The sequence below is a fragment of the Delphinus delphis genome, chromosome 5 (assembly GCF_949987515.2).
Source record: "Delphinus delphis chromosome 5, mDelDel1.2, whole genome shotgun sequence".
NCBI lineage: Eukaryota > Metazoa > Chordata > Mammalia > Artiodactyla > Delphinidae > Delphinus > Delphinus delphis.
Genome location: NC_082687.1, coordinates 18,835,434 through 18,862,519, shown reverse-complemented (window position 1 = coordinate 18,862,519; position 27,086 = coordinate 18,835,434). Strand labels below are relative to the sequence as shown.

General features: G+C 36.8%; 1 protein-coding gene across 2 annotated transcripts in view; it reads left to right on the top strand.

The window, feature by feature from the left end:
* PPP3CA (protein phosphatase 3 catalytic subunit alpha) overlaps positions 1-27,086 on the top strand; it is a 298,669-nt gene that overhangs the window by 200,122 nt on the left and 71,461 nt on the right. For both annotated transcript variants that reach the window (XM_060012044.1, XM_060012043.1), the window contains exon 3: positions 20,249-20,373. In XM_060012044.1, the coding sequence (XP_059868027.1) occupies positions 20,249-20,373 (125 nt within the window). The remainder of the gene's footprint in view (positions 1-20,248; positions 20,374-27,086) is intronic.

Genomic DNA, 27,086 nt, shown 5'->3' with positions numbered 1-27,086 from the left:
ATATACTTTTTAATCATCAGACAGCCCTGCAAGGTGAGATATTATTCTTTTGGTTTTACAGATGAGGTGACTAGCTCAATGTCTTAGAAAACTGGTACAGACGGTCCTCAACTCACAATGATGATTTTTTGACTTTACAGTGGTGTGAAAGTGATACGTATTTAGTAGAAACCATACTTCCAATTTTGAAATTTGATCTTTTCCTGAGCTACCAATACCTATGCTCCTTTCCTCCTGATTCGCAACAGCGGCAGTGGACCATGGCTCCTAGTCAGCCACCTAATCACAAGCGTAAACAACAGATCCAGTAACCATCATTCTGTACCCAGACAACCATTCTGTGTTTTCCCTTCTAGTACCATACTCAGTAAATTACATGAGATACTCAACACTTTATTACACAGCAGGCTTTGTGTTAGAAAATTTGCCCAACTGTAAGCTGATGTAAGTGTTCTCAGTGCATTTAAGGTGGGCGAGGCTAAACTCTGATGTTTGGCCGGTTAGGTGTATTAAATGCATTTTCAGCTGACCTTATTTTCGACTTATGATGGGTTTATCAGGACACAACCCTGTCAAAGTTGAGGAAGGCCTGTAGTGGTTGGGAAACTGATAGTTGGTTAATGGTAGCTGCCACTTAAACCAGAGTTCAAGGGACTTCCCTGGCGGTCCAGTGGTTAAGACCTCGCCTTCCAATGCAGGGGGTGCTGGTTTGATTCCCAGTCGGGGAGCTAAGATCCCACATGCCTCGCAGCCAAGAAACCCAAACAGAAAATAGAAGCAATATTGTAACAAATTCAATAAAGACTTTAAAAATGATCCACATCAAAAACATCTTTTAAAAAACCAGAGTTCAAGCTGTTTACCCGGAGTAAGGTGCCCCAAGTGAAGAGGATCCTTAATCAAAAAGAAGAAAATTAAAGGGAGGACACAGGGATATGATGAATTAACCGTAGCAACCTGGTGCTTCACTCTCGGCTTAAATATTTCTAGGGTGGGTGAGCACATCATGCCACAACACCAGCGACTCCATCCTGAATGCTTTTCTTGTTAGAAATGAATCTTTTTTTTTTAATTGGACAAATAGGCTTCCTTTTAATTTTCACTCATTCACCTTTATTCCGCCCTCCAAAAAAACAGAAAAAATAAACCAGATGTTTCATCCATAAAAGCCTCTCAAATACTTGGGAACCGTTATCATGTTGCCATCTATTTTGTTTCCTGGACCAAATTACCCCTGTTTTTCTTATAAAATATGTTTTCAAGGCCCAAAATAAATGTTTCTCATATTCCCTTCGGATATTCTATTTTGTTGCCGTGTGTTTAAAAATACGGAGTTCAGAGTGAACTTTTGCCTTAGGAGTTTCAGCACAGACACCACACACGTTGAGTCTGCAGTCAACTAAACACTTCCAGGACCTTTTCAAGGTAATAGATATGAACCCAGGCTCACCTTTTCCTGAATTTTTTAAGAAGGATGTTTGTGTCATCTCTCAGGGCACATAACCCAACTCTTACTAGGATAGGGCAGACTGGAAGAGTTTGCGACCTTGGCATCTGCATGTGGAAGATGGTTCACCATGAAGATTCAGATGCTTGTGGTGGCAAGAAGTCACAGCGACGTAGCAGAGGTGTGACAGCTGGCATGAAGAGGCATCCTGCGTAGCTCAGGCCCCACAGTGAGACTGTCTGCGTCTGAACTTCAGCTCTGCTGCTTACCAGCTTGGGCAGGTTGCTTAACCTTTCTCAACTCGCCATCTGGAAAATGATGGTTAATAATTATACCCACCTTCTGTGATTATTTGAGGATTAATTGAACTTAAGCATATAAAATGCTTAGAAATATTTCACATATTTTAAGAACTCACAATACTCTTGTGTGTGTGTATGAGAGAGAGAGAGAGAGAACTCAAATAGTTGAGTTATAAATCTAGTGTATTGGTTTCCAAGGGCTGCCATAACAAAGTTCCACTGAAACGATAGAAATTTGTCTCACAGTTCTGGAGGTTAGAAGTCTGAAATCAGGGTGTTGGCAGGGCCATGTTCCCTGTGAAATCTCTCGGAGAGGGTCCTTCCCTGCCTCCTCCAGCTTCTGGTAGCCCCAGGCTTTCCTTGGCTTGTGGCAGCATGACTCCTATCTCTGCCTCTGTCTTTACATGGCCTTTGTGTCTCCGTCCAAATTTTCCTCTTCTTATAAGGACACCAAGTCATATTGGATTAGGGCCCACCCCAATGGAGTATGACCTCATATTAACCTGGTGACATCTGCAAAAACCCTATTTCCAAAGAAAGTTACATTCATAGGTACCAAGGGTTAGAACATCAACATAATTTTGAGGGGACAGAATTCAGCTCATTATATCTAGTAACAGAGAAGTTCAAACAGAAAAACTGGATACCCCAGAAGCAAAAAGAGGACAGCAGTGGGGGGAAGGGTGGGATGGGAGATATAAGAACAGGTGATGTTTTGAGATTTAAGCAGTGAATAGGTACTAGAGGTTTCTATGAATAGATAATACAGCCCAAATTAAACCTCTGGGCTAAGATAAGGGAAAATAAGATTTCAGTTCTCCCTGGGGGCAAATTTGGACCCACATCCTAGAGGGCCTGCAGTTCTGAACTGGGTACCAAGGTGTAAGCTGTAAACCCAAAGTTGGCACTGAGGATCCAATTTACTCGTGGAAGTGCCTCTCCTCAAACATGGAATAAATAACATCTTGACAACTTGCAGGTGTTAATACAGTTTTAACAGCCTTCATAAAAGCAGCATTGTTGATTTTGACTGCCTGGCTAATTTCCAACCTACATAGTTAGATTTTGCTTATGTAAGTTGCGTCTGAAGTCTCCTAGGGAAGAGTTATGTTTTTATTTTCTGGTTGAAATACTTAACTAAGAATTTGCTCTGTATCGCCATTAGGCATTGTCTGCTCTTGAGAGCTTTACTGGTGGGTGAGTATGAGTTTGTTAGGTTTGTAAAATGTTTAAGGATACTATGAATAAAAGCTGCATCATAAGTAGAGGTTTATTTTAATTGCCTGTGTGTCTGTACCATCATTATTTCCAGAGTAACCAGTCTTGATTTCCCAAATAGAGGATTCTGACTGCAAGTAAGAAGCAATATGGCTGAAATATTAAGAAATATTAAGAAACTCATCTCTTTTGTATCTTAGTCAAAAAATCTTTTGTAAATACCATATTAATGACAACTGTGGAAAGAGAAATATGGAAAGTGTGCTTAACGTAGAATTTTCTAATCCTTACAGGAATTTGCATCAACGAAGATTAGATCATCCCCTAAGTGGGTTTTTATATAGTTGTTTCATTTCCAGTTTTCCATGCCTTTCTAACACTTGATCTTTGTATGAAGACTGCTGCCATCTTCAGAGACATGAGTCATGGTACTTAAAATGTTTTCACCATATTTTAGACATCATAGGATACAGCAGGAGAAGAGTCGAGTCTTGGCATTCACAGTTTTCACATTCTAAGACTTGACCTTTCTCAATGGTTCGTTACATGTATTAATTTAGCTTATGCACTAGGCTAACAGACCTCTCAGCATCTGAATTTCATTTCAGCTTTTTTCTCTTATTAAGTATTGTGTGTGTGTTTAGCTGTATATCTGTATATGTGTGTGTGTGTCTAGTATGTGTGTATATTTTCTATGAAAAAAGATCTCTATAAAAAGACAGTCAATGCCATTGGAAGTAAGAAGTGATGAGGTGATGACTTATAGCCAGGAAAAAAAAGGCTTTAGATAAAGAATAGAATGCCATATTTTTTAGGGATTTGGGTCTGTACTATAAATGAATCCATCAAAATTTCTGTGCAGATACTAGACAAAGTAAACATTAAACTGTTTCACTGAGTTTTCCAGGTCTTGCCAACATTGCTCAAATGAGAACTTAAAACTCTAGCAAAGGCGCTAGAATGCCCACTGAAATGATCTTTGAGTTAAAAGTAGAAGAATTTCCATCTTTTTTTTGGTGCAGAAATCCCCTGTTTGTGGTTGCCTGGAATATTTTTTCCATTCCCATTCTTTCTGATGATAGACTTTGCCCCCTTCCCATCAGTAAGTACGAGGGGGCACATGAGCTAGGACTGGCCAGTCAGCGTTCCCTGCACACAACGCTTGATTCATGAGTGAGCAGGGGACCTGCGAGGGGCCAGTCAGTTACTCCAGGGCTCAGTTTTTCTGGAATTGGTGGATCCATCTCTTAAGTCAGCGTGCTGGCAGGATGCTATTGGAGGATACTTGGAGTAAGTCCTAACTTCAGTAGCAGAAAATAAGACCAATGTGGAGAGGGAAGCTGATAGGAGAGTGAAAGTTAGGGAGGCTTTGTTTAAGCCCAGATTCATTTGTGCCTGAAGTCAGTGCTTATATTTTACTGTATCTCATGGGAGAATAATATATTTAGTAATGTTTGTGGATTAGAGGATTTTCCAAGATATTGGGAGCAGATCCTTCATGTGGCTTAAAGGTTCTGTGGTATCTTACACCCTGCCACCTGTGTGCTGACAAGCATTTAGACTTTATTTCTGTCTTTGAAGTTTTGAAGTATTCTAATTCTCTGTGTTTTTAAGACATGTCGAAACTCTGTTTCATTTTAAATACATTATATTTACAAACACTGGAAAGTATTGTGTGCATCAATTAATTATTCAGAAACCTGTGAATATTTACTTACTTTAATAATGAATGCCAGTTAAGGGGCTTTATACATGATGGAAACTCAAAAGCATGGAAATAAAAACATGCTACTTAACACCAAAATAGTCATTTCTATATAATTTCTTCATACGTAGTTTCTGTTTTAAATATTTCTGCAGTTATTTTTTTCTGATTCAGTCATGTTGTGGGAAAAGAGGTGAATAAGAAAGCAGTATCTCCCTGCTTGCACTTTGCATCTACAGATTTAAAGTTGGGACCATCAGCTACCCAGTACCTAGCATTAAATAAAAGAAGGTAAATTTTAATATAAGATATACAGAACTCTTTATCCAGACTCATGCTAGTGATACTTTACTTTGAAATATTATTGTAGTCACTTATGGGGGCGGGGGGCAGCTTCGATCAAGTGAATCTAAAAAGAGCTATCATAGAGAAAAGGAACTTACCTTGAGTTACTAACCTGTGTCAGTTACTACATTATCAGATCTCACCTTCACAATCACTGTGCAAGGTGGCTGCTACTGCCCTTATTCTACACATTAGGAACTTGAGCCTTAGAGAGGTGGAGTGACTTACTAGAGGTAAGATAGAATATCTCTTGCCCAAACGGCTTCTCTTTGGATGAAGTTCAAACTTCCTGACTTGGATGACAAAACCCTTTTTCTCTGAACCTTGTTAATCTCTACAGCTTCATCACTTTTCATTCCTTACCTAGACTCCAGGTAAACAGACCGCCTTTCACTTTCTAAAATTTGCCGCAAGTCGTTTTTTCTGCCGTGACCCCTATTACCTGCTCCTGTCCCCACCATCCTATGACTAAGTCCTCTTCATTCTCCAGGTTTCAGCTTATGTAGTGCATCCTCTAGGAAACTTCCCCAAGTCCATCATGCCCATTGCCTCATTCATCAATTCATTCAGCAGATATTTATTGAGGACCCCCTTTGTACCAGGCACTGTCCTAGGCACTAGGAATATAACAGGGAGCAAAGAAGAAAGAGATCTCTTCCTTTATGGCTTTTACTCTAGTATTGTTACTTATTTAGTTCAGTATCCTTTATTAGATACATGAGAGCTTTGATTATATCTAAGTTGTTCTATTACATTCTTAGGGTCTAACACAATGGGATATTGTAGAAATGCTGCAGGCTTTGATGTTTATCGAATCAGGGCACAAATGAATGACTTTACTTATTATTTCATTTATAATGGTTCAGGTAGAAGTATAAGAATGTTCTGTTTGGCCCCTTTTATCTTTTCACACTTCCACCATTATCATAGCAGACCTCATTGTCTTGTGATTGTATTATTGCAGTGAACCTCTAATTGGAATCAACCTTGCTTTCAGTTTTTCCACACCACTGAACTTTACATACAGCTGCCAGATTTATCTTCTTATATTAGTGGGATCATTCTCCTTCAGACATCTCATACTGAAATCCAAGGCCCTTCATAATCTCATGACACATTTCTACTCGAATTTCTCTCCTGCTGTTTCACATGCACCTTCTTATCAATCCAAATTGTTTTGCGATCCAGTTAGTCTTGTTCATTTGCACCTTCCTACCTAAAGATCTCTTTCTCTTTTTTTTTTTTTTTTTTTTTTTTTTTTTGCGGTACGCGGGCCTCTCACTGCTGTGGCCCCTTTCCCGTTGCGGAGCACAGGCTCCGGACGTGCAGGCCCAGCAGCCATGGCTCACGGGCCCAGCCGCTCCGCGGCACGTGGGATCCTCCCGGACTGGGGCACGAACCCGTGTCCCGAACCCGCGTCTGCATCAGCAGGCAGACTCTCAACCACTGCGCCACCAGGGAAGCCCGATCTCTTTCTCTTATTCTCCATTTATTAACAATTTTATCAACACTGCAAGTCACTTTCCTTCAAATAAGTCTTCTTTGATAATCTCAGCCGATCTTCATTTCCATAACTTCTGACTTTCTGTAAGACTTCTGTCTATATCAGTAGTATTAATAAACAAGTTTCAAGCAGCAGAATCTCCCCTGGGGGTACCCCACCCCAGCGCGCGCACAGACGCGCGCGCACACACACACACACACACACACACACACAGAGAGAGAAAGAAAAAACCCTACATGAAACTCCAAGGGATAAAAACAATAAAAGTAGAGCTTATTGTAATAATGACCGCAACACTCCTCATGTATCCTTCAGCTCTGCAGAACACATTTGAAGCCAATGTGTGACCTCAGCCACCCTGGTCTTTGCGTGGTCTTCCTCTTCGCAAGGCAAAGGTCAGAGTGGTCAGGATGACTTATCTCTACTAAGAGGAAAATTACTTATTCATGAAACAGAAGGCAAGGATCATATTTGCCATGCCTGCCTCGGCAAACATTTTCAAGCCCCATGTTTTTGGCTTCTAACCACTTCCTAGGAAACATCCATAAGACACAGAGATTTTATCCCTATCTGGTACCTACTCATATGTGTAAGTCTTATATCCCAAGTATACTTTATATTTCATGAGGGAATCAATTGTGTTTATATTCCTTTAGTATAAAATCATATATTATTCTTTATTTCATATTTGTATGAGCTTGTCTTCCCACCAGTTTGAAAGAATAATGACTGATTTGTAATTCACCGTAACACCTAACACATCGGAGATACTTATTAACTACCTGCTGGTTAGGACTGCATAAAATATCCTCGTTTTTGAAGTTAGCTGTTGTTTGCAATTATAGACAGTTTTGTCCCATCTGAAATGTGAACTCTCTGTATAAAGCACCAAATCATCCCAGGAGAAATCAAGTGTTCTTTTGTAAAATGTAGTTGAATTTGTGATGTGACTAATAGCAAAGACATTTCATATTTTAAAAGCCTCTGTATTAAGAACCTTAAAATTTTTTGTTTAAAATGCATTAATAAGGAATATAGAAGACGGAAAGAGTTCTGGAAATTTAATGAAGTAGGTCTATAAGGAAATGAAACCTGAAGTTATGTGATTTTATAAAACAAACTTTTTCCTAGTAAAAGTCACCTAGTTAGTAATTCACCAAACACATTATGAACATGTTTTTCGGTTTTTTTATATTTTGTGAAGGGAAAGAAAAAGGTTGATTGATAATCCTGATTGGTCTTTTTAGCAATTCAAATATATAACAACATTCATCATTTCTAATTGATGAAAATTAAACTAAATCTGAAATTATAATTACTAATGAATCACAAGTTATGATGAGTTATCAGCAGCTATTTTCTGTTTTCCAAACACCTGCATTAATTTGCCATGATGTCTCAGTTTATATGCCATATATAACATGTTAGGAAAACATGATTTTTGCATAATTTAATTAGTTATGTGTCAAATGCTAAAGAAACAAGAAACATGAGACATGATTCAGGCTCAAACTGGTGACAAGCACATATGTAAATGTACAGAATATACAAAGAAGTGATGGATGCTATGGTTTCAATCAATTTAGGTAACTGTGACCCATATTTATTCTCATAAAGATTAACAAAATTGATGGTTTGTATCACTGTGGAATACAATCAGCCCCATAAGAGAAGTCTTCAGTTGAGTGAATATTAGTTCTGACATAGAAATTTGTGATAACCTAGTACAAGTTTTTAAAAATTTTAATTGATTCCCCTTTTGAATACATAAAACAATCTCTTACCCTTTCTTAATGAATTTGAAATTTCAAAATAAAAGTATCATTACTAAAGGTAAATGTGAAGTATTTATAATTTGACTTTTATTTTTAGAAAAACTGTATATGTTCTTCCCTCTGTTAAGAATTTGACAGGTGGTAAACAGGCAATGAAATGATTTTCCTGGATGGGAGACCTAAGTCTTAAACCCATACTTCTTGACCATGAGTCAGTGCTCAGATGTTTCAGGATGGAGAGGGAAATACTCAGATGTCAGGAAGCCAGTACTTTTTCATGCCATTTTGTATATGTATGTCTTCTCAAGTGTGCTCTAAAGTTCTTGAGACCAAGTTCCATGCCTTCCATTTCTTCACTGTCTCAGTATAATTAAACACAAGTAAAAAGTACTCAGCCTTTGATGCTGTTTATTTATCATTTTAATTCAGCGCTTTTAGTAAATATTTCATATTTCAATGTTTTATTCACTTTTTCCCAGATATTCTGGAATATCTGCTTAATGAAAGGTAGACAAGGAAATGATAGATAGAGGAAAACTAGGCAGAATTAAGAAACAGGCTTATTGCCTTGGTCAGAATCATGTTCCCGGAAATATTTTTTCTTAACTAATTTTCAAATCAATGTGTTCTAACATGTCTGTGTGGTTCATGTATTTTTAATAATCACTCAATTAAGAATTAAAAATCCCATTTTCAAATATGCCCCATATAACAAATAGACATACATTTTTGTTTTGTTTTGTTTTTTTAACATCTTTATTGTAGTATAATTGCTTTACAATGGTGTGTTAGTTTCTGCTTTATAACAAAGTGAATCAGCTATACATATACATATGTCCCCATATCTCTTCCCTCTTGCGTCTCCCTCCCTCCCACCCTCCCTATCCCACCCCTCTAGGTGTTCACAAAGCACCGAGCTGATCTCCCTGTGCTATGCGGCTGCTTCCCACTAGCTATCTACCTTACGTTTGGTAGTGTATATATGTCCATGCCACTCTCTCAGTTTGTCCCAGCTTACCCTTCCCCCTCCCCATATGCTCAAGTCCATTCTCTAGTAGGTCTGTGTCTTTATTCTCGTCTTACTCCTAGGTTCTTAATGACCTTTTTTTTTTTTTTCTTAGATTCCATATATATGAGTTAGCATAGGGTATTTGTTTTTCTCTTTCCGACTTACTTCACTCCGTATGACAGACTCTAGGTCCATCCACCTCACTACAGATAACTCAATTTCGTTTCTTTTTATGGCTGAGTAATATTCCATTGTATATATGTGCCACATCTTCTTTATCCATTCATCTGTTGATGGACACTTAGGTTGCTTCCGTGTCCTGGCTATTGTAAATAGAGCTGCAATGAAATTAGAACACTCCCTAACACCATACACAAAAATAAACGCAAAATGAATTAAAGACCTAAATGTAAGGCCAGACACCATCAAACTCTTAGAGGAAAACATAGGGAGAGCACTCTATGACATAAATCACAGCAAGATCCTTTTTGACCCTCCTCCTAGAGAAATGGAAATAAAAACAAAAATAAACAAATGGGACCTAATGAAACTTAAAAGCTTTTGCACAGCAAAGGAAACCATAAACAAGACCAAAAGACAACCCTCAGAATGGGAGAAAATATTTGCAAATGAAGCAACCGACAAAGGATTAATCTCCAAAATTTACATGCAGCTCAATATCAAAAAAACAAACAACCCAATCCAAAAATGGGCAGAAGACCTAAATAGACATTTCTCCAAAGAAGATATACAGGTTGCCTACAGACACATGAAAGAATGCTCAACATCATTAGTCATTAGAGAAATGCAAATCAAAATTGCAATGAGATATCATCTCACACCGGTCAGAATGGCCATCATCAAAAAATCTACAAACAATAAATGCTGGAGAGGGTGCACCGTTGGTGGGAATATAAATTGATACAGCCACTATGGAGAACAGTATGGATGTTCCTTAAAAAACTAAAAATAGAACTACCATACGACCCAGCAATCCCATTACTGGGCATATACCCTGAGAAAACCATAATTCAGAAAGAGTCATGTACCAAAATAAACATATGTTTTTACTGATGAAATGGTAGCACATAGTCTGTCCTTCTTTCCATCAGGTCATTTAAGTATTATCGGTTAGGAATAGCACTTATTAGCCTTGTTTACTTAGTAGTAGACATAAATAGAGCTGACTACTTGAAAGTCAGTGGTAAGTAAAAACCCTTTTACGAATATCCCCACTGCCTGTAATTGCCAAATTAGTGATGAATAAGTGGACTTTCGAATTAAATATCATTAGTTGCTTTCCTTGAGTTTTAAAAATATTAAAAACAAAATAATATTTTAAATCGTCAAAATTTGACGAGTATCATGACAAGAATAAGAGATGACTCACTTTTTTCCTACTCAGAAGATTTTTCTTAACCGAGTTTTCCAGAAATCTAAGAAGAGTAGTTTTTTTGAAAATCCATTTGGTGAAATACCTTACATTTCTTCTATTTACCGTGTCACTTTCAGCTTTTAAAACATTACTACCATTACACAGCCAAGGAACAGAGTGGTCTTGTAAATGAGCTCTGCTACAAAAGAAAATGAGGCTAACTGGAAACTCATCATGGTGCTGTTACTGGCTGAAAGATGGGTAATATCACTAAAGCCATTTGGAGATATTTCCACTCTTAAAAAATGGAAATTGTGGAACATGAGGCCCAGTCTATTTGATTTCAGGCTTAACAGCTTTCAACATATGATAGCATACATTTGGATAAGAAGTGGAAGAAAATAGAACGACTTTTTGTATGTTTTATTTATGGCTACATTGACTACAGGTACTGCAATCATCTGTCTAAATCTGGCAAAGATGTTTCTTAGGTAGACAACCTCTGGAATAGTGGCCACATCTGCCATTTCACTTTGTGTTAGTGCATTCTGTGTGCCACAGCGTGCTGAGCCTTTTTTTCCCCCTTATATTATTTCATTTAATTTTTAAAAACTTATTTTAAAACGGTTTATTATGAAGCCCCTTATAGATGAGCCATCTGAGGCCTCCTACACAGATTAAGTTTTTTGTCCTAGTTACACAAGTAGCGATTTATAGGGCAAGGTAGTCAAAGCCTAAAGAATTGCAGTAAAAAAGAATAGAGTGTGACTGTGTGAGGAGGAGATTGGGAAAAGCATATTAGAAGAGCCCATGCTTTCTTGAGATGGTCAAGCTGATTCAGGGAGAATTAATGAGAAAATGATTAACTAAAAAGCCACAGCTTACTGATTAAGGTCAGTTAGGAGGAATACACATACAAAGCAAAAACTCACAGACAGCAGTTATGAAACTGAGCAGTTTAGCTTCATAGACTGTGTTCTCAACCATTACACGCTACTGCCTCTCACCCAGGAAGAAATAACATGTCCAGGAAAAAGCCAGAATTGAAAGTATACTGTGGCCACAGTTCCCAGACAATTAAAAAAACAAAACAAAACATAAAACACCCCTCCAGAAATACCAGTTTGGAAGACCTAAGATGGGAATGCTAAGGCATAGATCTATAACCCCTAGGTCTGATTACCATAGTGAGAGCCCAGTTTTTAGGGTCCTGGAGGGAGTTCATAGGATCTGAAACCTGGCATCAGTATTTCAAAAAGTGAAGGGAACGATCTCTCGTTTATTAATAAATATATATAAGTACATAAGATATCAAGTTTATTTATATTTGGCTGAAATTATATCATCTCATAGTTCATCCAGTACTCTTTATTGTCTGGTGATGACAATCAAGGGTTTAGTGAACTACATAATGTAAGTAAATCACATATCAAATAACTGATAGTTTCCAAGACTGATCAAACTTGGACATATGAACATAATGATGACCAAATTTAAATAACGCTATAAGTATTGTACATATTTACTTATTATTTACTACTGTCACTGCCATGACTGTGACTTAAAATAATTCCATAATGTTATTATGAATCTTTAACAGTTAGGCATTTTGTTAAAATCTGGATTGGTGCTGAAATGGAAAAATAGTGATAATAGATGGAACAAATACATTCTTATTCAATAGATTAAGTTCTTCCAGTAAACAAAATAAGAAAAATCTTGATAGTGAGAAAACTCATCTTTAAGATAAGAAATAAATATGTGTTTCAATCATTGATTTTTCTGCTGATGGGGATAAACAGTGGATTTACCATGGTGCTGTGTATGCTTGGTCCTTCTATAAAACAGTTTAAAAATGCAGACTCTTCTAGTTTCTTTCCATGTAATTATAAACTGAGTTATAAACTGAGTTATAAACTGAGATTTAGGGGATTCATGAAGTATTCATATTTAGTACTGGATTGTTGTGATTTTATTATCTATTGTAAGTATATCCCATTCTTGTTTTTTCAATTGTCCTGTTACATTTCTCATTAACGCTGGCTAACAGTTTATCTTTGTAAAAAAGCATCATGAATATAAAGAAAATGTTTGAAATTATTGCTGTTAATCTGCACTGGTGCTGTTATTGTTTTGTATTTAATTTCATTACTGACATTTCAAGGATTTTAAAAGAAAAAATATAGGTTTTAGGAAATTTTAATTATAGACTTTTCATTATCATTTTATACTATCAAGCCCTGGTTAAGAATTCATATTTTGTATTTTATAAAGTACCTAATACATATTTAACATTTGAAAAGTAATATTCATTCTGGGGAAAATATTAATTATTTTGCAGTATACCTCTTTGATGAATTAGAGCCCTGTTATTTTTTTCTTGGTTAGTTTATTTTACAGTTGATGAAGATCTCTAGATGTATAGTGAATGCTGTAATGAAACTCACTTTTATCTCAGTAATTGCCTGATTTCAGAAGTTTGCACATTCTGCTAATGAATCACACATATTTGGGCAGGCTGGTTTGTACTTGAACTTATCATCCACTGAAGTTACATAAGCCTGGATGGTCTACAGGGGGAAACAGATACGTACTTGTGGTACCCACTGTGTTTAACATCTGACAAAACCTCTAAATGCAAGATCGTTCTCTGCAAAACTGCAGATTTTGGAAAAGAAAAAGGTGTAGCAGATAGAGGATTCAAAAACCAAACCAGTAAATTAATAGGTTAATCTCCTCATGCTGAGAATTAGACATAATATTAGTTCCTTAACATTAGAACTTTTATTGTCTTGGAAAAATGTGTCTATTATGGAAAAAAAATTGGGTTGCAGTAAATGAAGTTGAAAGGAGAGTGGAATTCTAATGGTGAAAATTGCTCAGCAATTCAGTAATGTCTTCTCTAAGAGAAAAATTACAACCTGTTAGTTTCATGTGAACTGGAAAAACGTGTAGAGGTAGTTATTCTACTTCATGCACATCTTCCACGATGATAAAAGCCAGTATTTTGGAGGAACTAAAAGATCTTTATAGAAAAATAAACAGTGAGTCAAGAATTAAAAGCTCTTGACTTCTAAATCATAATACTGATGCAATTTTGAAATGCCAGTCCATGAAAAATCTATTTTCACCTGCAATGTATTATTTCAATGATTTGTTGTTGTTTTCTGTAAGCATTCTTTAAACTGGAATTCTATGACATTATAAAAATTTTGCTTAGTGTCAGTACGAAGTTGACCCAATGATTTTCTTTGGATTTCCTTTAATATAGGCAAGTAAACAGGGCCAAATGCATAAGTCTGAGCATTAGTTCAAAGCTATTCTAAGTAGTTTTATATGAAAGTATGTATTTTTATCTTACGTTTCTTTATATGTTTTCCACTCTGGATGGCAGCTGTAGCAGAGTTCTTTTCAAGCTATCAATTGTGTAGCAATTATACTGGGACCTCATCCTAATATGTTCAGTGCATTCTACTGTTTACATTTTCTAATGTAGCCATTTAGTTGCCAAAGTAGATTTAGAAAACAATGGAATTCTTTGAAAAAATAATTAACTTATAATATGAGTATACTTATTTGCAGAATCACTAAATTGATTTAGACATGCATACTTGATTACACATATAATGTACGCAGGGTTGTTGTTTTGAGCACCTTTTCAACAGAGAGTTAGCAGTACTTCTGTTAGTCTGGAGATGCAAGGCCTAGGCTTGGTCCTGGTTGTGCTTATCTTTCTAACTTGTCCTCTATCCTTGAGATTATTTTCTCAAGGGTCTGTTTGTCCTCAATATGCTGGCCATTATCTTCTCTCCTGAGCAGTGTGCCAGTTCTAGGGACTCTTAGACTCGCCCTGTGACTGATTCGTTGTCTAGTTTGTAGATCCCAAGAGCTTTCTCAGCTAACTACAAAGAGCCCCTTGTTCCTGCCCCAGCTGTTTATTGCATTTCTCTTTAGCACTACTTCGCTGTAATCTACAGTGAGTAAAGTCTTGACCTTGCTTAATGACTCCCTAACTGCTGCACTGACCACTAATCTCCAAATACTTCCTCCTGTGGTAGGTGGCTTTACAGACACACACATTTAAATTAATGTTTATATTTATATATACTTTAACCTCCTAAGTCTGTGATTTCAAAGTTTAATAACTAGCTCTCTAGCAATGATATGAGAAATAAAAGCTATTTCCTTCCCTAAAAAACAAAGACAAAGGCTTTCTGTATGTTTTCTAGTTCCTCCTTTAAAATTCTGTACTCCTCTTCAGAAGCCTTAGATCAAAAGTTACTGAGACCATTCTTGTGTGAGAATCATTTCCAGTAAACTTTTATTTACTGTGGGTCAAGATTTACTGGGGGAGGGAAGCAATATTAAAAGGCAATTACTCAAAAGTAATTGTTTGCTTAGGTATTACTTAGTAGTTGGTTATTTAGGCATAATTTATGTATTTCCTGATAGTAGACGAGAATGAAGAAATAAATGTGTAAGCGTTGCAGGATGTTGATCCCTCTTGCACCATTTGGTTGTGCTGAGGATGTTAGAACAGCCAGGTTCAAAACCACTTAGTCACCTGACTTAGAGAAGGGACCAAGGAGAAGATAATGGCAACCTTACCACCTTCTCAGCAAATAGATTCAACTGCTCAGTGTACCTGGTAGTTCTTACTTGTCCAGTATAAAAACAAGTGGAGGACTGCATCAGGTTGCTAATGGCTGAGGGTAGCAGTGGTCCAGAGAAAAACCCGTATGCTTTCTTTTGTTATCTTTGATGTGTTTATTTCATTAAATGCCATAACTATACATCTGTGATGGAAATATGTACAATTCTGGTAATAATCTATTGAAGTTATATATATTTTTGAACGTTCAGCCAGATGGATGGATATTTCATAGAGACTAGCTTTTACTACCTGTACTGTGTTCCTATGTTTTTGGTGCTTTTTCAGTATCGTAGATCTCTTAGAGCTAGCCCCTAGTTGAGTTCCTGCCTGCCAGCAGTGTTTCGTTGGAAATGAGAAGCAAATAATGGGAAGCTAGGGGAATATGGGACGCAGGAGTGTTTGGTGAAGAATGAGCTTGCCTGGAAGGTAGAATAGAACTTGTCAAAGCCTGGCTGTTCTAGAAGTGCTGTTAAAGCCAATGACATTGAAGATGAAAGGACCTAGCCTCGTGGGGAATTAGAGGCTGTGAGCAGCCAAGCAGATGGTTTGCCTCATTAGCTGACATTTGTTGTACTTTACTTCTCTTTGGACACCAGTGTGTTAGGTACCCAAGAGAATGGAAGGTGCGGGCCACGGCATTACAAAGAAGGAAGGTTACCTGGCTATACTTTTCACTTACCATCACGTGGAAGTACCCTTCCCTCTGTGTGATGCCCTGGCCCTACCCTCCATCCTCTTGGGTACCTAAGTGTGGATAGACCTCAGTATGGAGATCACTTTCTTCCTAATGTTGGATATTAAAATAGTAAATGTTGCCAAATATTAGGACTTTGGGATAAATCCTTTATCTGAAAGCTGCAATGCACAAGGCCTGAGCAACAGCCACATTCAAATGCACAAGTAAATTTGCTCTTTGTCGTCACCTTTGTTAGATTCATTCCTCTATCCTAGACTCTATCAAACAATCACTTCAATATTATCCTTTCACATAATAGGAAATCCCGATCTCACACCAACCTGGAATTAGCATCGAACGAAGTTGCCTTTCCAGTGTGTATCTCCCCCACATGTGAACCCTGTGAGGGGAACTGCACAAGCATGCAGAATGAGGGCTGAGTGTGCTGAGACAGAGGGTCAAAAGCCTAGGTCTGTTTAGTCTTACTCTCTGGATAAGAGTCATCGAAGAGCTTGTTATAAATCTGCATCTCTGGAGATTCTGATTCAGGACCCAAGAATCTGTAGTTTCAAAAGTTCCCCAAGTGGTACTGATGTAGAACCAGGTAAAGAAACTACCATAAACTGTGTGGAGTTCCCACATTCTCCCCCAGTCTTGCCGCACACTAATTCGAAAGTTGTGACTTAAAGGCTTAAAACAGGCACCATCTCAGACCAGTCGAAGACCTTCAGCTTCCACCAAAGCAAACTCCAACTATTGTCCAACTCTGTCAATCCCAAGGGCCCCTCAAAACCTTGACTTCTTAGTTAATGGATTTCCAAATTCAGCACAGCACAGGCCCAGTGGAAGAATCCTAGGGTAGCACGTTTCTCGTGTACCTTTTGGGTGGTAGGCGCTATTCTCCACCTGGTCAGTGAACCAAACTGATGGCTTCACACAGGCTATAGTCCTCGTGTAGGTTATGTTCCAATGGGAAGAATCAGGGAAGAAACAGGCATGCAAATTAATCAGCTAGATCATTCCTGAGAGTAATAAGTGGATGAAGAAAGTAAAACAAGTTAATGGGAAGAAGAATAATTTTAGAGAGAGGTAGCTCCTTTATCAAAAGACCTCCTTAACACTACTGACATGTAGCTGAGACCTATTGGATGAAAAGGAGTCAGCCTGTGAATATACAAGAAAGAAACGTGGCTTATTTGAGACAGAGAAGACTGGCATCTAGTGAACAAGAAGGGCAATAGGATGGTGACTAGATAGATAGATAGATAGGTAGATGATTGTTTTTTAAAGTTAAATAGCTTTAACTTAAACTAACCTGGGAAATCCTTAAATCTCTAATAAAAATATCTCAATTTTTCGGGTGTATTTTATTTGAACTACTGTTTTCTTTCATTGGGCTTTGCATATTTTTTATGATTGTATGTGCAAGTTGCTTTCCTTCGCTGGACATTGTCATAAGAGGTCCTTACTGTAAAAGTATGATTTGAATTCTGTGGCTGGTCTAAAGTAAAGTCAGTGATGATGTGGCCATCATACAAGTAACTGAATTTCAGGGTATTTTGTTTTCCATGCCTACACCCATTTTGACTAGGGGACCTTTTAATAATAGCCTAAAAATATGATTATTAGACTTGCTACTATAATACAAATTCCAAATAATGTTTGAATCCTCCATCCTACCCCATCACCTGGCTTCATGTTTTCCCTGAGCCTTACCCCATAATTGACCCTCTGATAGGATCCTATCCCTCTGATAGGATTCAGGATAGAGAGAGGGACAGTGGCAAGGAAGTGTCCTGGTCACAGGTGTTCACATTTGACGGCTGCATCAGTTCAGCTGAAACAAAGCGCCCTGCTTCATACTTTCTTTCCCTGAAGTTCCTTCCTTCAACTTCTGAACTTAATGGAGGGCATGTAAAGAAAGGCTTGGTTTCCAGCCAAACCTTTTTTGTTTGTAATTTCTGGTTTGAAACATAACATAACAGGTGTAAAAATGCCTGCCATTTGAGAGAAACCTGTGAAAAGTAAGCCATACCAACAGTAATTTCAAGGGATAAATCAGTGGAAGATGAATTATCTTATTACTTATTAATTAATAAGTTTATTCTTGCCTTCTTAAAAATTTAGTAATACAAGATATGCTAATTCAGTCTTCTAAATGGACTTATTATTAGTCCATTTAAGTTTTAAGAATTGTTTTATTATCTACTTATTTTTAGTTGTATTATTATTATTATTATTAATATCAGTTTTCACAGCTTTAAATGCAGCATGCAAGTCTCCCCAAAGTGGGTACTGGCATCTGTACCCGGCAGTGTTTGAACCACGACACTTGTTGCTCTTTATTTCTTTCCCTTTGGTTAAAATACAGTATATGACATGTCTCTCACAAACCAAATTCCTCATTAGGCCAGGATAAGGACCCGTTTGCAAAGTACTCAACTGTAAGAATAAAAACGATTATTTATAAACAATTTTCTAGTATGATATTATTTCAGAAGTGGAAGAATGTTTCTGGCATTTGTACTGTGTATCTCTTGCTCATGAGAGGGAAGAAGCTATGGGATTGGAATTTGCAGAAAGAATGCCTTAGCAGTTATAGCTCCTTGTAATTTACATCTGTTTTGATAGGTTCTAAGCTTTTTGAGTGCAGGTATTCTAAAATAGAGTCCACCTGACCTGTACCTGTTTCAGGCTTATAGAACTCTGGGTCCTTACTAGCTGTTCCTTGATGGTAAGAATGGGGATTTATAGGACATTTTTATTCACCCATTGTTTTATAGTGTTTTCATCAATGAACTTCTTTGACTCATTTTTCTTTCTATCAGCTTTCATCAGATAAAGGAATGAGGTTTAAAACATTTCAGCTTACTTGTGATTACAGCATAAGAATGTGTTAAGATAGCATCCTTTGGCCTTGATTTCCTATTCACTGATAACATTCATTCTATGAACCTCTTAGCATTAAAGAAACAGCCACATCACATTCATCATTCAAGCATAAAATTGTCTTAAGGTAGTAAATATATACACATGTATAAACCATATAAATGTCAAAGATATTATAACATGATGGTTGACAGCAAAATCTTTGAATTAGACAAATCTGAATTGAAACTCGGTATCGTTCTTTTTTTTTTTTTTCAGTTCAGTTCAGTTGTATCATTCTTTCTTTTTTTTTTTTTTTTTTGCGGTATGCGGGCTTCCCACTGTTGTGGCCTCTCCCGTTGCGGAGCACAGGCTCGGGACGCTCAGGCTCAGCGGCCATGGCTCACGGGCCCAGCCGCTCCACGGCATGTGGGATCTTCCCGGGCCAGGGCACGAACCCGTGTCCCCTGCATCGGCAGGCGGACTCTCAACCACTGCGCCACCAGGGAAGCCCATATCATTCATTTTTAACAGTGATCTCGCCTAGCCACATAACCATAATGGAGATAATATTTATTTTTTTAGGGCTTTGAAAGTAGTAAATGAAATAGTAAGTACTGAATAAGGAGTTTTAAAAAGAGAGACTACGTAGCTTTTTGAAGAATTTTGGTTTAAAAGAGAAGGTGAGAAAGTTAAGAAATGTCAATTACCAGTCATTATTTATACAGTTTTACAGGATTTTTTTAATTTCACAATTTAAAATAAAATTTGACATTTGATACCAGGGTACATCTTACAAAAATGCTCTTTTATAATATAAATTTAAATTAATTGGAGTTTTTTCCTTTCTCAGTGGTACATAAAATAATGATGTGTTTTATAATTGATGGCATTTTAGAGTCAGTGAAATACAGTTTTTATAACGGGTATCAACATTTCCTTTTCTTCAGGAGTCAATAACATGTAGTAGATACATATTTAGACTCAGTATATAGATTATGTCAAATTTCTGAACCTCTCTTTGACTAATCTGCAAAAGGAAATCCTATTCCATGACTATAAAATGTGTAGAAATCTCTTAGCAGAGTGTTTGGTGCAGAATTGTTAAATGTACAACAATAATAGCCATTATTGTTATTATTATCTTTATTTTTCCAGTTAATATGTGAATTGGTAGAACTGGATGCAAAAGCCAGGTCTGCCACCAATTAAGTTTGGAATTTCTGTCTCACTTTCCTGTTTTACAAAAGAACGTTTTGGCTAAGATGACCTCTAAATTCCTTATGGTTCTAAAATTTTGTAATTTTACTGTCTAATTCAGAGTCTTAACAAAATGTAACCATCAGATGAATTTTCTTTGTTTCTTTCAGTTTGCGGGGACATCCATGGACAATTCTTTGACTTGATGAAGCTCTTTGAAGTGGGCGGATCTCCTGCCAACACTCGCTACCTCTTCTTAGGGGACTATGTAGACAGAGGGTACTTCAGTATCGAAGTAAGTCTGCATCATTTCTTCTTAGCTGCTCAGTAATGGATCAACAATATCTTAGCAAAATAAAGTGGTATATGTATTGCCTTAAGGAAATCCCTAGTCTTTAACAATGAACTTTAATACACATAAATGTGTGGGAAATTCCATATCCTATTTTCCGTTGATTCTCATATGCTTTTTATTGCATAGAAATGCCAAGGAAATGGCTCATAGTAAGATTTTGCCTTTCATACTTTTTATAGATTTGCAACTTTGCAAAACTTGCATGATATTTGACATTAGATAATTCTATCTCCTGTTGAGACAATGAATCAAATTTGATTAAATAAGCAGGAATGTGTTTGCCTGGTTATGTCTCATAATTATGAGACAATAAGTTATTTTTGTAAATTGATAGTCAAGTGCATGTGTCTGCATTTGTGTGTATGAGTCTGTATGAGTACACTGACAGCTGCTATATTTTGTCTTTTTTGGCACCTGTCATCTAATAGGGTAATTTGTCAAAATCATTAGTTAAAACAAAACAGATAACCTTTGAGTAGAGGTTCTTCCTCAGCCTCCCAACTGCATCTGCTTCAGGTAAGTAGAAGTTACGTTCAGAATAAAGACAAGGCTCTTGTTTCATTCAGATGTTTTCTCTTTCAGGTGCTTAACATGGTGTTTCATACATAGAAATGACTCATTAAATATTTATTAAAAGAAATAGTTTGAAATAAGAATAAGTTTTAAAGAATCAGAGCTCATGCTATAGTAGCTGACATCATATGTGCTCTTGGAAATAATGTGTTAAAAAGGAAAACAGTTATTCTTAATTAAAGAGAGAAATCAAATTTACTGAAGTCTCACACCAATGTCATACATTCATAACAATCATTTATTAAAGAGATTCTAGGTTTTTAAATTTTCATCATAATATTTCATTTATTATAGGAATATTTAATGTTGAAAAACATGTCACTCCTAAATGGCTTTTGTTTTTAAACTATTATACTAACTTTTGGAGGGGGGGTTATTCAATTCACCTCCCATCATTGACTATGCATATATGTATATATATATATATATATATGTCCCACCAATATATTAATCACATTTAAGGATCTCATTTAAAGATCACATATTTCTTAATCATTCATGGTGGTAAGGGAGGGAGGGGTGGTGTTGGTATATAAGTCCAAAAAGAGGAGTACATTTAGGTATTTCTTCAATGTATATGTACTGTAATTAGGAGAATTTAAAGGAATATACATCCTTGCTCTCTAGAAACCTAAATCTGTGTAGGAAAATATAACTGTAAAAAGCTTTATAGAATAAGAAGCCTAGAACAGATGGTTCCAGGATTCAATTATTATTTGAACTGATTATTAAAATCTTGGGATAAAAAAGGTACAGAAAATAATTACCATTGGAATATAGATGTTTGGGAGAATATCGAGGGCATATATGGCTGGGGTTAGAAACAAAAAACAAGTAAGATTTAACTAGGAGGGAAACTGAAGTGAGAAAAGTACAGAGGAAGAAATTAGCAAACCTCATAAACTTCATTCGTGGGTTAACTTGACCAACATGGCAGAGAAGTGTGACTGAGTACAAATTTTGTAAGACCTTTGTATCACATTAGGGCTAGTATCTGCCAAGAGTAAAGGGAAAAAAAACCCAAACAAACATAATGGTGGTTTGAACAGGATAGAAGTTTATTTCTCTCTCTAGTAAAAGCTGATAGATGGGCGGACCCTGGCTCGTGTGACCCCGCCTGGTGCCAGGGCCCAGGGCCTCTGCCTTATTGATCTGATGTGCGTGGCCTCGTTACAAAGTCAACCTCATGACCCAAGACTGCTACACCAGCTTCATCCCTCATATTCCCACATTACATGCAGCTAGAAGGAAAAGAAAGAAGAAAAGGGTATGTCCTCTCATTTAAGGATGTTTCCCATAAGTGGCACTGTTACTTCCCGTGGGCCAGAATTGGTTTTCCTTGCGGTATATGATTTCCGTGTGTAGCCAGATTTGAGAAAGACTGCTATAAACAGAAAACAGTAATGGGAGATAAAGAGTTTCTGCTACTTCCTTTAAATTAGGGTCATGTGGAAACTAAGGAAATATTTTTAAAAATGATTTTAGTGACTTAAATTTATCTTATTCATTTAATATTTATGTGCTCCTATGGAAGGTTCTGAGGATAAATGAAATCGGTGTTCTACTTTTCTTGAAGCCCACCTTCTAAGCAAAGAATGGCAAAGACTCTCCTGTTGGGAGTGATTATATTTTCTTAATCTTACCAGTCTATTTACCTTTGATTTTTTTACGAGAGGAGTTCAGGCTTCTGAATCTCTGGCCTCAAACCTTTTGAAACTTGCCAAACTCTCTCTAATTAGAGCTTTTTAGAACTGTTTCCTTAAAGAAGTTGTGAAGCAGTAATCACTGGTTCCTCAGTAGATTTTTATTTTAGTCTACAATTAATCTAGATTTTTGAACTATGAAAGTTGTGGTAGTTTATATAATATGTCCCTTCTGCAATTCAAGCAAAGAATCAAAGTCTGAAACCAAATGTTGGTGAAATATCGAGTGTGTGTATCATAGGACATTTAAAAGTTCTGAGATGCATATATCAGAGTCCCCATCTTCAAAAACAGCTCTTTAATTCAACTCTAGAAGTCTGGGAGTATAGCCCCGGGGACTTACCACATACACAAAGAAATGACAAAAGTGTGATAGCCTCAGAAGTAAAAATGATCCATTTTGATTAGACTGTGACCTTTGAGGGGTTTGAGAATGGCTCAGTGATATCAGCCTATTTAAAATAGAACTAATATTTATATAAAATATACTTACTGAAGATACTGTGAGGCTTCGTATTGTGGATTAAGGAAGCTGACATTGTTTGCAAGCTGGAAATGGTATTGTTTGCCTAGTATAAATGATCTCATTTATTCCTCACAGCTCTTCAAGGAGCATGTAAATGTCTTTCTTTTCAGCATGCAGAAACCAAGGCTCAGAGAGAGTCACACACATAGTAAATGGCAGTGCCGGGATGCAAAGTCTGTGCTCGTTCCACTACATCCCATGCCTTGGCCATATACTCACTAAACGAACCACCAAAAATACACACATCAGTGATGCAGGCACTGATACACACTCTTTGTATATAATATATATATTATATTACACATTATATAATGTGTAATATAATATATATAATAACTCTTTGTATATAATATAATCTGAAGGGCAAAGCATTAAATATAAAATATTCTCTTTGCGTATCCTGTTGGTTTAAGATAAATTCTAAAATGAGAGCTCAGTTTTCCAGCGTGTACTATCCTAACAGGCTTCCTGATTCATCTCAATAATTGAGAGTTCCACTGCAGGTCTCCTCCTTTGGCTATTCTCTGGGCAAAGAGAAGCAGTTAAATTTAATTTTTATGAAATCAGCTTTGAAGAGTAGATTCAGATTTCATATAGTCTCAGCTGGGTAGCATTTACAGGCACTGGGTAGTGTGCTCTGGGCAGTACATGGAGTTCATTTTATACACTCCCTCCCCGCCTTTCCCCCCATCTTCTTTCACCAAGATTAGAAATCGTTCCCCACAAAGTTAGCCCAAATGAAACAAACAACCTTCTGAATAGTGATGAAAGAGATAATTTTGCCTGGGATAATGATTTGCCTCACACCAAATACCATCCTCTTTCTCATGATGGCATTATGCTACCTAATCTCTTTGATCAAGGCTATGTGTACATATATACTGATAGTTTCGTGTCTGTTTCTCTGAGAATGCAGGGAAAAAACTCAGAATTGCAAACAAAGGCACACACAACTGTTTCTTCTATTCACTTCCTCGGGCTCCCTTTCTAGCCATTCTGCCCTGCAAGACATTGCCTTGAGCTTAGAGAGCTGTGCCCCTGCACCAACGACTAGATCTCAGCCCAGGCCTCAAACACCTTTAAGCAGGAAGAGTAGTTGTGTTTATTAGCTGTAAGCTCATAGACTAGAACGAACCACAGCACGTCAGGCAATGTTCCATGCTTCTGCATGAGAATAACAAGCAAAGGGTACAGCAAGCAATGTTAGGTGACAGAGTGATGCCACAGACATGAGGAAGAAATTGTCTGGCTGTCTCCCTGCAGCCAGTCATCCTTATAGTGCATTGCTAGCTCCCACCGCTGCTTCTCTGTGTGCTTGTCAGACCAGGCAAATGATGTCTTAAAGGAGCAGCATTTGACATTTTTTCAGGAGTTTGGATCTTTTCCCAGCCAATGCATACCCCTCACTTTACCGTCCTGTGACTGAGAGACAGCACTTTTGATTAGAATGTTTCGCAGCATGTATAGTTATTTTAGGGAGCTGCTTGTTATATATCTGAAGCTGTGTATATGTGTTTTTTACTTCTTGCTTCCTCTTTTACATCCTTCTTTACTCCCCTGTACAGGTTTTTAAGAATACACATCATTAAGAGGCATAAATTACCAAGTAAGAACTGCACTGCTATTATCAATGAGCCAATTAAACTAATGAAGAAAATTATATCCTTAGTGCTGCTTCATTGGGGAAGCTAAATAAGAGAAAACTATGTCTGCCATAAAAAATTAAGAAAAAGATACAGGATGCTCGATCTTTCATATTGACTAAACCAAACTAATTTTAGATTGTAAATATCTGTTTAATTATTTAGAGTATGACTGGAAAGATAGTCGAGGTCCAGTTAAAAGTGATTAGTGCAATTAACTTACATCTCACCCTGCAAAAAAGCCAATGGAACTTGCCTCTCTATTTCTACTTTAACCAATTAATCCAGGGAAAATTTTATTCATATTAGCCATCTGATACCCCATGGACAAAAATAACCAATTATTTAACTAATTTTTCTTTCATTGGTCATTAAACGGGATAATTTTTTTACGTGAGACTTTTCTCTTTTAAAAGAATATCAGGTTATAATTTTGTTCAAGATCTTTAGCTCTCCAGAATGTTAAAGCTTTAGATGGCAAAATAGTTACCAGCAGGACAGTGTTGTGCTTGGCAGTGCTCTCCCACCAGATGTTGAGGGTGAAGCTCGCAGGGCTCCACTCTCCAGTCCACCCTTGCCCTGTCATTTACCATGCCACTTCTTCCATATTGGCTGCATTTGTGGTTTTATTCAGTGTTTGGGAAGATATTTTATTCTTGCCACAGGGGAGAGGGAAATAAAATGTGGAAAGCGGATTCTTATTTTTAGGGTACTCGAGCCAAGAATTTGGAAATTGAGTTTTCTTTTCTCTAGTCTTGTCTTTTTACTTTTCTTTCCTCCTCCCTCCCTTCCTTTTTCTCTGTCATCTCTCTCTCTCTCTCTCTCTCTCTTTCTCTCTCTCCTCCAACCTCTCTACTTCCCCCTCCTTTCTGACTGCCTTCCTTCTCATTTACAGGAAAGAGGCTCATGTTTCTTAAACTCCTGCTACATGCAGGGTGCTTTACATCCATTACATAATAAGGGACATGAAATGTGTACTGAATCATTTAAAAGGTAAATAGGTATGATAAGGATACCACAGAACCTTTGAGGTTTCAGTTATGAAAGAGCTATAGTAATCAAGACTAGAGGTGATAAAGCCATGTGCTAATGTCAAGACAGGATCTTTAACAGATGGCATAAAAAGAAAATATGGGCCCTAGAATGTGATTCCTCTAGTAGTATTTGAGTGGGGTTAAAAAATTGCATTTTAGATTTTTGTTGGAGAGATTATAGCTTTGCTTTAAAATAAATTGTTACAGGCAAAACTAATCTAAAGAGTTCGGAATTGTGGTAACATTTTCCAAAGGACATTGATTTGGGAGGGGGCACAAGGGAGCCATCTGGGTGCTGAAATGTAACTGAATCTGGGCAGTGGTTTCATGGGAATATACATATGCAAAAATTCATTGACCAGTACCTTTAAGATAGATACATTTCACTGGATATAAGTTATACATTAGTGAAAACAAGAAACAAAGAAAACCTTTAAAAAAAGTAACTACAGAGTAGCCAAAACACATATTCTCTCCCACAATGTATGCATTAAATACAACACATTAAATACAATATAATTTTTAAAAGACTTCCCATACCCATCCCATTCCTATTCCAAATCAAACATCCAATGTTAACAACCTATTTGGAAAGATATTTTTATATAATTTAATTTATATTTTAAATTTATAATTTTAAATTATTTATAATATAATATATAAACAAAACATACATACGATAAAATCTTATAAATTGAGAATAGTTCTCTCATTGACATTAATAACAGTGTATAGATATCATCTCTGAAGTGTGAGACAAGCTTGATAATACACACTCCTTTTACTAGAACATTGTAAGTGCACCTCTAAACCTGACACACAGCAATCAGAGACTCATTGAGCCACGTACACGTATCAACAGATCATAATCCTTCAATACAGGCCAGTTGGTCAACTTCTCAGAAATAGTACTATCATCTTTCACATGAACTTTAGGTAATAACTATAAGCAGAAAATGGTAATTATAAAATTAACTAATGTAACATATATATGTAAAATTTGATATCAGCTAATTATTTTTTTTATTCAATCATAATTACAGTGAGGGGCAGTATCTTGCTTGAACAACTCAGTAATACATATTTTTTCTGATAATTAGTATTTTCTTCAAAACTTGGACTATATATTCAAACATTTACTTCCACTCATTTAATAAATTATCACATGAGCTGA